This window comes from Trachurus trachurus (genome assembly GCF_905171665.1).
Source record: "Trachurus trachurus genome assembly, chromosome: 18".
Taxonomy (NCBI): domain Eukaryota; kingdom Metazoa; phylum Chordata; class Actinopteri; order Carangiformes; family Carangidae; genus Trachurus; species Trachurus trachurus.
The window spans coordinates 11648431-11664824 of NC_139909.1; the positions used below are offsets into that span (position 1 = coordinate 11648431).

General features: G+C 39.2%; 1 protein-coding gene across 2 annotated transcripts in view; it reads left to right on the forward strand.

Moving 5' to 3' along the window:
- Positions 1-16394, forward strand: part of focad (focadhesin) — a 51154-nt gene that overhangs the window by 14343 nt on the left and 20417 nt on the right. For both annotated transcript variants that reach the window (XM_083993429.1, XM_083993430.1), the window contains exons 9-24: positions 755-842; positions 1790-1983; positions 3081-3341; positions 7390-7494; positions 7656-7757; positions 8162-8292; positions 9167-9293; positions 9402-9536; positions 10278-10328; positions 10675-10758; positions 11518-11662; positions 11809-11997; positions 13128-13249; positions 13790-13882; positions 14772-14860; positions 15905-15946. In XM_083993429.1, coding sequence (XP_083849555.1) covers positions 755-842; positions 1790-1983; positions 3081-3341; positions 7390-7494; positions 7656-7757; positions 8162-8292; positions 9167-9293; positions 9402-9536; positions 10278-10328; positions 10675-10758; positions 11518-11662; positions 11809-11997; positions 13128-13249; positions 13790-13882; positions 14772-14860; positions 15905-15946 — 1958 coding nt within the window. The remainder of the gene's footprint in view (positions 1-754; positions 843-1789; positions 1984-3080; positions 3342-7389; positions 7495-7655; positions 7758-8161; positions 8293-9166; positions 9294-9401; positions 9537-10277; positions 10329-10674; positions 10759-11517; positions 11663-11808; positions 11998-13127; positions 13250-13789; positions 13883-14771; positions 14861-15904; positions 15947-16394) is intronic.

The window sequence follows — 16394 nt, forward strand, 5'->3', positions numbered from 1 at the left end:
TGTTAAATGGATAGTTCAACATTTTGGCAAATTGGCCCATTGCCATAATCCCTATAGTCATAGCAGTAGGTTTGTTACCTTTAATTGTCGGTGCAAGCTATTTTTTAGAACGGCGGAGCAGAGCCGCGAGCTGCTCAGAGCTACGCTACGGAGGCTGATGGGATTTCTTGGTTTCCCTCATCAAACTCATCAAATACACAATCCAACAACTCCACAACGCTCTGGTGGACAAGTTGTGACCTGCACATTCACCACGCTATGAGATAATAACACAACGTTACCAGACAGAGTTGTTTTAGAGGTAAATTCATGCAAAACCGCTGATGCACATTCCCGTCGGGGGCAGTTTTTCAGCAAGCAGTCTCTGCATTTACCTCTAAAACAACTCTGTCTCGTAACGTTCTGTTATTATCTCATAGCGTGGTGAATGTGCAGGTCACAACTTGTCCACGAAAGCGTTTTGGAGTTGTTGGATTGTGTATTTGATGAGTTTGATGAGGGAAACCAAGAAATCCCATTAGCCTCCGTAGCATAGCTCTGAGCAGCTCGCCGCTCTGCTCCACCGTTCTAAAAATAGCTTGCACCGACGATTAAAAATAACAAATCTACTGCTATGACTATAGGGATTATGGCAATGGGCCAATTTGCCAAAAATGTTGAACTATCCCTTTAACAACTCATACTTAACTCATACTAAAACAACTCATACTCAACGAGCTCCATCTCAGTCTAAAGTCGGTGTTTTCATCTCCAGGAGCCGCCGGTGGACGAGCTGCTGCTGGGCGTGGCGCTGCTGCTGCTGGAGGCGCCGGCAGCTCAGCAGAGCAGCCTGCTCAGTCTAGGTAAGACAGACTAAGACGCCGTCTCCAAGTTTAAAAGCATCGCTGAGCAGATGTGCAGCGATACTTTGATGTGACAAAGTGATTTAGCAGGAAGCAGCGCTCGTGTGGATTTAACTGGTCAGAGCAGAGCCGTGATATACGAGAACATCTTTGGTGTTTCTGGACTCGATTTTCTCGTCATTTATCAGCTGATGTGTCTCCTGATGTTAAAACATCTGCAACGATCTAAAGTCTGTTAATGATATAATATGATCAGGCTCCAGTCACTGTTTTATTCTCTTTTTATGACTCCTCTCTTTCTTGTGAAGTTATACAGTAACAGTGAATGACAGTGTGATGTCGTGTGACGTCATTATTTTGTCATTTCCTCTGTGATTCAACAGCTGTTCCACCTCAGATGCTCCTAAAGACACTGTTATCGGAGGCGTTTGCCCTTTTTTACAGCAACATTTAATAAAAACAAACAGATCAAAACACACAATAGACACAGTCCACCTTAAGATCAACAAAAAAACAATATCTTAATGTCTACTCACAAGACAGCGATTGATTTGCGTATTTTAGTGATAAAGTCAAAGACACACACCACCAGCATGAACCAAGACCGACCAACAGGCCTGAAAACAACAATAACTAACAGGCTACAACATATTATTTTATACTGTATTGAAATAATTGAGTAACATTCAGTAAAAGTCGACATTAAGCACTGAACCATCTCATTTTTTGGCTCCATCTTATAATTTTGCATTCAAATTGAATTAGTTTTATCTTAAAACTTTGTATTTTTCCATCATTGATGCCAAATTCAATCATTTTATCCATACTTCCGGAATAAAGACAATCTGTAATTATTAAATAAATAAATAAATAAAACTATAAATTAATGATTAGAACTGGATGAACCCACCATACAACATCTCTCTCTCTCTCCTCTCTATCCACAGCTCTGACTTTAGCTCCGGAGCAGGCCGACCTGTCTCCCTGGTTGGCTCCGGTCCTGGTTCTGCCGGTGCTGCAGCTCTTGTCCTGTTCGGGCCTCACCGAGGCTCTGACTGACCGCAGGACACACGCCCTGAACCAGAGCCTGGCCCACAGCCTGCTGCGCAGCGTCAGCAGGCAGACGGACAAACCCCGACAGGTAACGGACACAATGAAGCTGGATGGATCTCACTGGTTTTTTGTCTCTTTTTTTCACCCAAAACAGAAAAAAATAAGTTGTTTGTTCTAAGATTGAATCTACAACCTCTGTGATAGTCACAGTCTCCGGCCTCCTGAGCACAGGACCAGTGAAAACAAATCAAACACTGATACTCAGATCGGACGTGTAGAGTAAAAAAGCTATAGAAGTGTTGAGAAGATGAGCATCACATGTCAGAAGATGAAGGAAAACATTGATGGTTATGATATGGAAAACAATGAAAGCAGATAGAGTCGTTGATTTTGCTGCTTCTTTATTGATTCAACTTTAATCCCCAATCTAATTGAGATTTAGGTCTCGTTCTATAGAGTAAAAAACTGCTTCTTTTTCAGAAAACCAAGTTTGAATGGCTGCCAATGTGCACCCCTTCACACCTGTCAGATCTTTGCATTTACATTCAATCTTGCTGATCTTACTGATGATGGCTTTGTTACAATAGACGGTTAGAGGTAAGGTAAAGGTAAAGGTACTTTATTGGTCACATATACAGCTAGTACAGTGAAATTCTTTCTCTGCATTTAACCCATCCCTGAGGAGCAGTGGGCAGCCATGGTGCGGCGCCCGGGGACCAACTCCAGATTATGAGCCAGTACCTTTAGATGACATTAAACATACCCCATGATAGGGCAGATCGTCACACACAACTATTGTGCACTTAAACATTTAAAACTCTATAAATTATTAACTTTATTTAAAGCATTTTTGGTTAGAAAGACAAAAATGTACATACATACATATCGATTCTTGAAAAAACATAGTCCCATACTAGTACCCTCCCTAACTCTATGGTAAATTGAGGAGTTAAAATCTAAAGATCATTAATTTGGGCACAAGAAGTTATTGTTCTGAAACTAAGAAATTAAAATGAGAGCAGAAACTGCCTTGAAAGATTTTTTGAACTCCTACCTAATATCTGCCAGGTTATGTGTTAGAAAGTTTACACTCATTATTTGTTTGTACAATTATACATATTTCAGCATCAAGTAAAATCTTGCTCCCTATGTCCTCCTCCTCCTCCTCCTCCTCCTCTTCCTCAGCCCGCTCCACCACTGACGTTTCCTCTCAGCTCCTGGTACAGTGAACTCTCCGTGTCTCTGTCCGTCCTGTACAAAGTGGCGGCCAGTCCGTCCTCGGCCGCCGACTGGCTGCTGTCGGTCGGCTCGGCCCTGTCGTCCGGCCAGCGGCTGCCCTGCTCCCTCGCCCTCATCGTGACCTATCTGGTCGTCACGGGCCAGGACGACGTCTGCCAGCTGGCCCTGAGCGCCAGCCAGGCCGTCGCCGCAGCCGACCCCTGCCAGGTAGATAATCCACACGGCTCGGCTCCACGCTGCCGCCGGCCACATCTCAAGTTAAAGCCTTTCTCATAACATAAGCTTATAAGATCTATACTGTATAAGCTTTTTAAATATGGAAACAAGTAATATGAACAATATAAAAATGCACACACACAGACAACAAGAATACAACTATAATCAAAAATCAGAGGTTCATGAGGCACAACATTTGTCCTGTATCTGTATGGAGATACATTTGTGTCTTTATTATTAAATTTAAAAAAAGTTGATTTCAATAAAAAAAGATGTTTTCAATCAAAACAAACTTCACGTCAATCAAAAAAACCTTTTCAATCAGAAAAAAAAGTGTTTGAATGCAAAAAAAAATATGTAGAGACCCCAAAAAATTGCATTTGAACCCTTTTTGTCTTTGATTGAAAAGGTTTTTTTTGATTGAAGTGAAGTTTGTTTTGATTGAAAACATATTATTTTGTTGAAATCAACTTTTTTTTTTTGATTGAATAATAAAGACACAAATGTTTCTCCATCTATCTGGTGTTTTGTTTTGTTGAAGTGGACAAACAAAGCCCTATGTTTGTGCAGCAATAGTAACAATAGAGATAACTGTAAAACTAGGAGCTACATATTTAGATTTTAGATTTAGATTTATTTTACACAGTTAAAAATACACAAGTGAAAAGAACAATTTGATCATTTACAGTGGTGGAAGAGGCGAAAACTCTTTGTGTTTTCTTTTCCAAAGGATACAGACTGGTAATTAATAATTTACCGATGAATATTAGATATTGTAACATTTCAAACCAGATGATCACCCTCACACAGGAGAACACAGAGGAGAGTGTGAGCTCTTTCATAATATTGATGCAGCATGTTGGAGGAAAAAAAGCTTCTTCTGATATTCCCCATGCAACTGATAATCCTATTAGCAAATGTCCTCAATGGAAAGTAGCCAAGGTTTTTCCAAAAAGCTAAAAGTGGCTGCTCAAGATTATTCATTGTCAAAAAAAGGAGAAAAAATAAAATAAAAGTAGATCTAATGACAGAAGTTAGCAACACAGTTTCTTTGTGCCAAGTTGCAGCAGCCAATGAGGAAACTCCAACTTCAACTGCTGAGCACACCCACTTATTGATACGGCATGTTGAAATACCTTCTTCTAATATTCCACATGTAATTAATAATAAACCAGCAAGTGATTAGCATTTGTTCTCAGTGGAAAGAAGCTAAGGTTTGTCCAAAAAGCAAAAACTGCTCATTTATTATAAAACTAAATCAGAAATTCCCCATGTAATTGATAATCTTATCTTAGTAAATGATTAGCAGATATCCTCTGTGCAAAGTAGCTCAGGATTGTCCAAAAAGTTAGCTAGCGTTAGCTGCTTTAGTAAACTTTGTTCGCGCTAGTTGCTCTAGCTAGTGAGCTAGGTAGCTAAGTGGCTAAATAATATCTGTAAATGTAACAACAAAGGTTAACAACACTGTTTCTTCATGCCAGTCAGTTTAGAAATTGCAACAACCTTTCAAATATGTTTATCAATGTTAATCAATTAACAGAGAAATTAACAGTCGACACTTATGTTTCCTTTTTTTGTTTTTTTACAGAAAGTAAGAAAAAATTATAACAATTACATCCACTAACACCATCCCTGACAACAATGACAAATGACAAAATCACATAGCAAATAAATAAACAGAAACCTGCAACAACAAAGCAAACGAAACAAAAAGGACACACAAAACAAAACAAAAAAGCTAACTTTATCACTCAGTCATTAATAAAAGAAAAGAAAAAAAGAAAAAAAACTCCCCCTCCTTCCTCATTGAATTTCCTGCATCTGTATAAATTCACTGACAGACTCTGTGGGACTGTAAATGGATCTTCAGGCGATGATGTGAAATATCACACGTGTGTTATGGACTCATCATTACCGAGGCTTGTTAGACGCCTCACAGTATAACCCCCCACTAACCCCCCCTACCTCCACCCCTCGCTGGTCTAATTGCTCCCTCGGTGCAACTTGTGCCGTCATCCGATGCACCGGTAGGAGGTTATTGGCGATATTTTGGATCCACTGGATGGATTTCCTCACGTCGCAGCGTCTCATCTCCTCCTCACGTCTCCAACAAACACTCACATCAGCTCTTTGTTACAGGAGAGGAGGGAAAAAACAAACCATTAATGAAAAATAAAACAACGGTGGACATGAAACACATATTTCAGTTTAAGGCGTAACTAAAAACTGAACTCTAGTCTTTGTTGTTTTTCCAGCTCCATTCATTCCTGATCCTCAGTATCAATGGGAACTTATTTCTACCATATAAATCATAATATTATTAGTTGTGAATATTTATTTCCAAGACGTCTTGTTGCTTTACGAGAAAATAAATCATCTGAAGATCCAGATTTGACACTTTAACACTTTTTCACCAACATTATTTTCTTCCTTGGACACTAGTTTTTTACCTAAGTGTATAACTGAAGCTTGTCAACCATTTTATCTTATTTTCCACCTTGTAATAAAATGGTTTGCAGCCGGTGTTAAGTCAGTTTGGTTTAGTTAAAATACTCCACACTCTGATTTACAAAGTCGTAAACACACATTTTACTCATTTCCCACAGAAAATCATTCATAATCTTGTCGCACTGCCTAAAAATCAAATACAGAGAGATAATTACACTCTATTATATCTATAAATTGGAAAAATACATGACATTACATTGCTATTACATCAATAATTTAAAATATGAATTGATTTAAGGTGGAGGTTTAGGATCAACAACAAACTCCTCAGGGATTCAACCTCCGTCTCCGTCCTCTCTGCTGCTCTGTCCTCCTAAGTCATGCAGGTGAAGTGGTTGCTATGCAACAGCCAAGGTGCAGGGCAGCAGTAAGTGCTTTTATGTTTATTAAAGGCTGCACACACACACGGCACGGACGCTGACTTAACATGTGTCCAAGGACCCTGAGCCGCTGCGTTGTGTTTTGACCCCGGCTCTAAAATAGAAAAGGGAGTGATGATGAAGTGTTGAACTCTGCTTTGTCCCCGACGTCCACGGTCCACCTCTGTCTGAATGGAAATGAGCAGGGAGGGGGGGGGGGGCTCTGCAGACCCTGACCGCGGGTTCAGTCAGATCATGAGGAGACAGGACGGACAAGTTTAGATTCAAACCTGCAGAGACGCAGAGAAACATGATGATTTTAATAGGAGCTGTGTTTGTGTTGGATCGTTTTCCTGTTCTCACATTTGGTTCAAATATTCATCAGATTTGAGGATGAACAGATAAAATGTTGATGGGTAAAGTTCAGTTTTAGTCTTTTGAATGCAATATCTGGAAAACTGCTAGGGGAAATCCTTTTCCATTCCATTTTCGTTCAAGATTTCACACAAATGGTTCATATTTTATATAAATTTGGATAAACAGGGACCAGAAACGATGCAGACACTTCCTGTAGTCACCGACCTGGTCTGTCTTTTATTAAAACACATTTAATAAAAAGCTAAAAGAGGCTAAAAAACTGTGATTTGTCACTGTTAATAAACATTTTTTTTTTTTTTTAATTGTGAAAAACAGACAACACAGTGAACATGAAAAAAAACGCGACAGACAACACAGTGAACATGCATTGATAGCTTACATTGATGTGTACATAACATGTGAAATAAGGTAGGTGCGTGTGCGTGTGTAGGTCAGTTATATTTATATAAATGGTAATCATAATAATAATGAAAAGGAAAATTGGTCAAAAAAGAAAACCTTGGTCATAATAACAGTATTGGAAAAATAAATAATAAATAATAATAATAATATAAAAAATAAATGAATGAATAACAGTTGTGACAGCAAATAACCACAAAACAAATAATAATAAATAAACATTTTTTAAATAAAACATCAATCGAATCGACTGTTCATCCAACACTTGATCTATAGGTGAATGATTTGTGGGATAAATAGTGGAAAAAAAGGCGAGAGCAGTGAAAGAGGTGCAGAATACTGAATATAAAGCATCATCCCCCAGCTTCATGTGATTGACAGGTGTCTGTCTGCAGGTTCCCGCCCTCGTCCCCGTGCTGCTGTTCAAACTGGGGAAGGAGAAGGATCCAGATGTGGCTCACGCTCTGCTCAGCTGTCTGCCCAACCTGGGGACGCACAAGGTACCGAACCCTCTCCTCATGGAGCCTCTCTTTGTTTAAAAAAAAAAAGAAGAAAGGTTTATATACCTAAACTGTGTGTGTTTGTGTTTGTGTGTGTGTGTGTGTGTGTGTGTGTGTGTGTGTGTGTGTGTGTGTGTGTGTGTGTGTGTGTGTCCGAGCAGCTGTGTGTTCCCATGGTGCTGCAGACGCTCCACATGCTCGCCAGCGCCCCCCGGCTGCGAGCGGTGGCCATGCGCCTCATGACGGCTCTCTGGAAGAAACAGGTCTGTGAGAATCAGTGGTGAACATCATCATCAATAAGGGTCCCTTAATTAACATTAGTTAACACATTATTAAGCATTAATATGTATAATTAATGCTGAGTAATGCATACATAATGATAACTAATCACATCATTAGCCTATGCTTTATAATTTATGAACTAACTTCGAGTAGTAAACATTAATTAACTGCTTACTAATAGGATACAATAATTAATGTGTTTCCTAATGCTAAGTAATACATAATAATGATTGTTAATACATTTTTAAACAGTTAATTAATGCTTAATAATGTAATAACTAGTGTTAATTAAGGGACCCTTATTGTAAAGTGTTATCACATTACTCATCATTGCCATTATTATTATTATTAATAATTAATAAACTGTATTACTTCTCTCCGTCAGGATCGGGTGTACCCGGAGCTGCAGCGTCTGCTGACTCAGCAGGACGGCAGCAGGGTGGTGGTGGGGAGGGACGCCCAGTGGGAGCAGCTCCTGGCCCGGGCCGCCTGCGTCAGGGACATCTGCAGAGAGAGGTCCCACACACACACACACACACACACACACACACACACACACACACACACACACACACACACTAGCAGTGCCAAAAATAATCTTTTCACAGATGCATCGAGATTCTTGATGGGACGATTCTGAATCGATGCCGTTAGGTCACATAATCGATCTTTGAATTAGAAATCAACAAGTGCAGCTTTAAGTAGGCCTTTTTGTGTGTTCAGACTCTAGGAAGCTGCTGCACTGTGATGCATTTAAATGATATTTTCTATGTTATTTTATGTAAATAAAAAGTCATCACTTTTATCTGACTATTTATGTTAAAGAGGAATGATGCAAGTCAGTCTCTTTTCCGCGTTTTTCTAACCCTCCTCTCGGCCATGTGCATTTGTTTACAACGAAGCTGTCCAGAAATCAATCAATAGAGCGGTAGATAATGTTATTTATCATATGATGTTACGATGTGTATATTTGTGTAGTTGGGACAGCGGCGCTGATCTTGCAAAGTTGTTTCTCAGCCGAGAGACACTAGGTGGAAGACAGAGAGCCTCCATTGTGCCTCGTTACATGTGAAGCCATTTATTAAACCGTCACAACTACTCCAGAGCTGTTTCATTAAAGTAAAAATGTTGCATAGTGGAGCTACAAATCCTCTGTAATTAATGAAAAGGCCATGTGTGGCAACATAGAGAATTGAAGATGTGATGCATCGAAATGCGTCGAGATGAATCATGTAATTGAATCAAACCAAATTGTAAACCGGTGAATTGTAACTGAATTGAATAGTGAGGTCAGTGAAGATGCACACCACAAACATCTTTGTCCACGTTGGCTCCATCATATGTTGATGAAGGTTCTTCCATCCTGTGTGTGTGTGTGTGTGTGTGTCAGGCCCTACCAACATGGAGGAGACATGTTGGCCGCTATAACACACACTCTGAACCAGTGCACCAAACCAGACATGGCGACTCCGGCTGCTCTCGTTCTGCAAGGACTTCAGGAGCTGTGCCGCGCTGAGGTCTCACACACACACATATACACACATATATACACACATATATACACACACACACACTTGTGTTGTTCACTGTTTCACTAGTAAACGTTGTTGTTGTTCACACTGCAGGTGGTGGACATGGTGTCGACGTGGAAACGCCTCGGGCCGCAGCTCAGCTCAGACTCTCGTCCTCTGGTGGTCAAGGTGGTCGCGGAGCTTCTGGCTCTGGTTCCTCAGCTCAGCGTCAAGTCGGAGGAGTACGAGGTGTCGCACCTTCATTTCCTCATCTCACTCTCAGTTTAAAAAAGAAACTGAAATGTTAGGGATAGTTCAACATTTTGGCAAATTTGGTCCATTGCCATAATCCCTATAGTCATAGCAGTACGTTTGTTTTAATTGTCGGGTTTTTTTTGTTTTAGAGACAAATTCATGCAAAACCGCTGATGCGTGTTGCCTTCAGGGGCAGTTTTTCATCAAGCAACGTTCTGTTATTATCTCACAGCGTGGTGAATGTGCAGGTCACAACTTGTCCACCAGAGCGTTTTGGAGTTGTTGGATTGTGTATTTGATGAGTTTGATGAGGGAAACCAAGAAATCCCATGAGCCTCCGTAGCGTAGCTCTGAGCAGCTCACAGCTCTGCTCCGCCGTTCTAAAAATAGCTTACACCGACAATTAAAGGTAACGAACCTCCTGCTATGACTATAGGGATTATGGCAATGGGCCAATTTGCCAAAATATTGAACTATCCCTTTAAACCTAAAAGAGGAACATATGGATCAAATGACTGTTGATAATTAATAATAATAATAATAATACATTTTATTTGTATGGCGCCTTTCATGGCACTCAAGGTCGCCTCACAGAAAATAATTACATACAGAACATCAGAACATCTCATAATAATAGTGCAAAAAACACTTTAGTTGTATTAAAGGGGATTTATTTGTGTCAGTGTTCCTCAATTTTATGTTTTTAAAAACTGTTTCTATCTGTTTTTCCCTCAGAAACTGAAAGAGGAGGTGGTGAGCTTCCTCTGGAGTTACGCTCTGAACAAGGTGTGTGTGTCTGTGTAACACAATGACAAAAGTAAAGGAGCTCCATGAGTTTAGGAAATGAACTGAACACCTTATACATAAACGTACACTAATCAATAAGATGGATGAATAATATAATGTATAATAATAATAATAATAATAATGTTTTGTTGCTCTTAATGAAAAACCAACAGTGAACTTTCACAAGCTCTCAGATGAATGAAGCTTTTTATCCTCTTGACTTTTATTGTTTTGGTTTTACAGTCCATAAATTCCACTCAAGTGTGTGTGTGTGTGTGTGTGTGTGTGTGTGTGTGTGTGTGTGTGTGTGTGTGTGTGTGTGTGTGTGTGTGTGTTGCTGTAACAGGATCCAGAGGTGGCCAGCTGTGGCTACAAGGCTCTGGCAGATTTTCCCGAAGACGTCCACAAAATAACTCTCCTTCCTGAGGCAGTAAGACGAACTCAAGTTTATAACATTATTTATTTCACTGTTATATAGGAACTAATGTAACACAGTACAACACAATTTATATGTTGTGGTATTTCTTTTTAGTTTAGTTTATTTGTTTCATTCATTGAAAAAAATAAAATAAAACAGTTCAATACAAAATAAAACTAATAATGATGCAACTCCTGAATGAGAAGGAGCAGAAAGAAGTGAACTTACGTTGTCTACTCCCTTTCTTTTCAAGAAATCCTTTCACAAATTAGATCATATATTAAAGGGATAGTTCAACATTTTGGCAAATTGGAAGGAGAAAGAAGGAGAGGCAAATGCAGAGACTGCTTGATGAAAAACTGTCCCTGATGGGAACGTGCATCAGCTGTTTTGCATGAATTTACCTCTAAAACAACTCTGTCTCATAACGTTCTGTTATTATCTCATAGCGTGGTGAATGTGCAGGTCACAACTTGTCCACCAGAGCGTTGTGGAGTTGTTGGATTGTGTATTTGATGAGTTTGATGAGGGAAACCAAGAAATCCCATTAGCCTCCGTAGTGTACTGTAGCTCTGAGCAGCTCACGGCTCTGCTCCGCCGTTCTAAAAATAGCTTGCACCAACAATTAAAGGTAAAGAACCTACTGCTATGATTATAGGGATTATGGCAATGGGACAATTTGCCAAAATGTTGAACTATCCCTTTAATGTATCAAAACAAACATTTAATAATGTCAGCTGTTGAGATCTTGTCTCTGTCTGTGTGGTTGAGGCGCGGCCCTGTGTGAAGCTGCCTGAGGAGGAAGAGGATGAACAGAAGGAGAAAGAAGGAGAGGAAGAAGAGGAGAAGGATCTGTCCGTCCCGGGGGCGTCGTACGTGAAACTGATGGCGCTCACACCTTCTTCCGTCCTCCCAGGTAGACCAGTGGTCACACACACACACACACACACACACACACACACACACACACACACACACACACACACACACACACACTCTGGGTCTGTTCATAGTGATATCTATATCTATATATGTATCTATGTTCTTGTTCTTGTTCGTCAGCGTTCAGCGTGTTCCTGTCGTCCCTGGCGCGGCAGGAGATGAGCCAGATGCCGCGGGGCGTTTACTTCTCGGCGCTGCGGGGCGGCGGCCTGCGCTCAGACCAGGGCAAGACGGTGGCGGGGATCCCAGCGTTCATGTTGAAGACCTACGAGAAGAACAAGCAGCCGGGACTCAAACCTGGACTGGCAGGTGGACAAACCAAACATCCACACTTCTTCTTCTTCTGCCCTTTCTCCTTCTCTACTAGTGTTAATATTATTGATGTTGTTGTTATTATGACAACAATGATGATAATAATAAGAGTAGAAGAAGCTTGAAACTAAACAATAGAACCACAGTAGATGGGAAATGTTCAGTTTTACAGCAACAAACAGCACAAAGAAATAAAACATGACGACACTAAATACTTCAAAAACTATAAATAACATAATAACATCATATTGATAAGATATCTATATAACAAAAATGAATATAACAAAATGAAATGAATAGAAACTGCAGCACATTTCAGCAACATGCAGTCTTAGGTTATTGCACATGGACTAAATTGTCATTGATAATAACGACAAAAAAACACGATGTCTGTTGTTTATTCAGAATTAGACTCAGTGTAAATGTTGTTCATGTAAATCCACTCAAAGATCTTCTGTCTCTTCCTCTGCTTCTTGTTATTATTACTGCTATTACTAACACTGTTATGTTGGTGTTATTATAACAACAACAGCAACAGTAAGAAGAATAGAAGAACACTGGAATTAAACAATAGAAAGACAGTAGATGGGAACATGTGCAGTATTACAGCTACAATGTGAACAGAGCAGTACAAAGAATCAAAAAAACTAAAAAAATTAATTAATTGTCGTTAATTGTCAGTTTGGTGCTTAACAATGTAATAATAATTTTTGTGATCAACTTTTTTTTATTTATTTGATTTGATTTGGTTTAAAAATTACCAAATCATTACTGAACATAACAAACAACAAAACCCCAAACAACTAACAATCATACAAAACAAGACAAGGACACAGAAAAACAGGATAAAAGAAAAGAGAAAAAAAAAGAAGAAGGCAATCTTTGAGGGCAGAGATTGTAGAAATCTTGTACATAAGAGCAAGGATCCTCCATTATCCATAATAATGTTACAATGTAATAATAACAATGACAAAAATGTTATTTTTTATATTATTAATAAAGTCAGGAACCATCACAGATCCACACAGAGTGCAGGTTTCTGCCCTGAGCTGAAATTTCTGTTTCCCCGTTGTCCACTCCAGCGCTCGACCTTGAGTAAAGTGTGTATTTGTGTGTGTGTGTTGCAGCCGGCCTGCTGCTGAGCTACGAGCTCCCCGTTCAGACCGACCGCAACGGCAAACCCATCGATCGCTTCCTGGTCAACCGCAGCCGCAGCTTCCAGCAGACGCTCAGCGCTCTGATTCACGAGGTAGCAGCGAACGCCACACGACAACGCTGTGTCTTTGTGTCGTTGTTGTTGTTGTATATTAGGGGTGGGAATCTTTCACTGTCTGATTCTGATTTTTGGGGCTACGATTCGATTCAAAACGATTTTTGATTAAAAATTTGATTTGATTCCTAATGATTTCTGCTTCAGTCCATCGCTGCAAAGGATCCTCATGATCTACTGCAGTCCGCTTTGCAAGACAGAATGACTAACGTGTCTTTTTCACATTTATTGAGTTTTAAACATTCATCCATGCTTAGATGGAATTGTTGAAACTGTTGCATAAAAGCAATATCACATATTGCTTAAGTAACAAAATTAAAAGTGCCTCTTTATTATAAAAAAAAAAATAGAATGAAATGGAGGCAGACAGTCGATTTGCTTCATTTTTTTATTCTTTAAAATTGATTTTGGGACATTTTATGTTATGTCGTATTAAATGAGAATTGTGTTTCTTACGTGAATCGATTTTTTGGCACACCCCTATTGTTTATTGTAATATTATTTATTGTTGTTGTGCAGGTGAACATCCAGCCGTCGGAGTGGCACCGAGCGCTGCTGCTGCCTCAGGCCTGGAGGAGCTTCATGAGCCGAGCCTTCCACGCCGTCCTGCAGGTCTGAACTCCTCGCAGCTCATTACGTATTTATAGATGACAGAGAGAGAGAGAGAGAGAGAGAGAGAGGAAAGCTTCTGCAGGCGATGATAACTAGAGCAGGGAGGACACGTCTCACGTCTACAGACACACAACTACAACTTTGTTTCTGTTTTTCCTGCAGAAACAATTCAATTCAGGCTAACACTTTAGATTAGGGAACACATTCACCATTAACTAGGTGCTTATTAATATGCATATAAGTAGCTTACTACAGTAGCTCCTTATTAGTAAGTATTAAGCACGTATTAACACCTTATTCTACATAGCCTTATTCTACCTCTATTACACCATGAATTAAGATTTTTCCTGATATTAACTCCTAATTATTGCTTATTCATTGTAAATTAATGCATTAATGCTATACTAATTCAGAGTGATACAGGAAGAATTATTGTTCTTGTGCTACTGCCCCTGTACAAGGCCCCAATAACCCACGGGTTATTCACATCATTATTCAGAAACAACAATGCATTCATTTACAATGAATAAGCGATAATTAGGAGTTAATATCAGGAAAAATCTTAATTCATGCTGTAATAGAGGTAGAATAAGGTGTTAATACGTGCTTAATAATTCCTAATAAGGAGCTAGTAAGCTACTTATATGCATATTAATAAGCACCTAGTTAATGGTGAATATGTTCCCTAATCTAAATACCCAATCCAGACACGTTGTTATGTCTGTTTCACTTTCACTGTTTACGTCCAGGTCACTGAGTTAAAGGAGTAAAAATCCACAGATAACAAGGGAAGACTGTGTGTGGACTGATTTCCCCGGGTGGAGGAGGAGGTTGTGCAGTTACAGATGGAGGTGTGTATTTGTGTTGTGTTGTGTTGTGTTGTGTTCAGGGTCGACGAGCCGACTTGGAGTTGCAGCAGAAACAGGGCAAAGGAAACCCAGAGGAGCTGCAGTACAAACAGCACTGTGCCTGGATGTGGTGAGCAGCACACACACACACACACACACACACACACACACACACACACATACAGTATATATATAGTATATATATATATAAAGCAGCTAATGGGGATCCTAACAAATAAACAAAATAAACAGTATATGTGATGTAGATGTGCTGATGCTCATGAAGCTGCTGTGAGTGTCATTTATCGAGCTGTAACTCACAATAGTGAATGTTAAATTACATTTTGGATGTATGTACAAGACTTGTTGATATATGTTGGTACAGACATGGTTATAATTGAAATATGAAATATGAAAAATCGTTATTTATTCAATGAAACAATCAAAGTTTATTTATAAAGCACTTTGCAACATCTGGAGTGATGATCAAAGTGTTTTTAGACGTTAAACACATGATCAGATGTAAACCATTAAAACAGATTTTATCGTTGTGCCTGTTTTCATTAGTGATTTAATTTGAAACTTAATTTCATTTTTCACTCAGTGTAAAAAACAAAACAAAAACACAATTCAATGAGTCACCTGTTCTAATGTTATAAAGCTGATTGATGTAGCTTGTACAGAGAAATTGAAATCTAATTTCATGTAATTTGAACCACAAGAGTCAAATCACATCACAGTTTAATTAACTGTGATTGGTGAACAGAATTTTTTTTTTTTTTTTTTTTACTAAATTACATTTAAACTCACTGTTACAAGGACACGTTTTAAGTTTTCAGACTTTTTTTGATTTTTCACCAAGAACACGCAAAAAAGAAAACAGAAAATTACAAACTTTAGTGATTAGCAATCAATAAGTTAGTGAAGTAGAGACACCAGTCACAAAGTGCTTTACTGTCAAAATAAAAGATAAAAACAACAAATATAATATACACAAAGTGAGGTTTAGCTGCTGAGTCTGGAAATAAAAATAAACAACCAATAAAACATGTTAACAACAGCTCAGTCTGTCTGAGATGAAAGAACAGAACAGATATGTCGGTTTGTCCTTGAACGCACCGCTGCATTAACACACAGAAGAAGCTCAGTCTGTCTCTTTGTCTTTGTCTCTCAGGGCCAGAGATCAGCTGACGGACGCCATCAAAGCTGCTACAAAGTGAGTCTCTGCACCACACACACACACACACACACACACACACACACACACACACACACACACACACACACACACACACACACACACACACACACACACACACACACACCTGTAGTAACACACAACCTTTTTTTTTTTTTTTTTTTTAACCTTTATTTAACCAGATAAAAGCCCATTGAGATCAGGATCTCTTTCGCAAGGGTGACCTGGCCAAAAATGGTCAGCAGCACGCGGTACAGCAGCAATACATGTCAACACAGAAATGCAAAGAATAACAATTAGAAAATATACAGAGTTTTACAATTTCAGATACAACAATTGGAACAACAAAATAAATAATTTAAGATTTGAAGCACAGGCACTGCTGGGTGAATTTCTGCTGCCTATCTTTCAAAATAGAGCGAAAGGCTCCAAGTGGGATTAGTTTAGCGAGTTTCAGCTCTTTCTG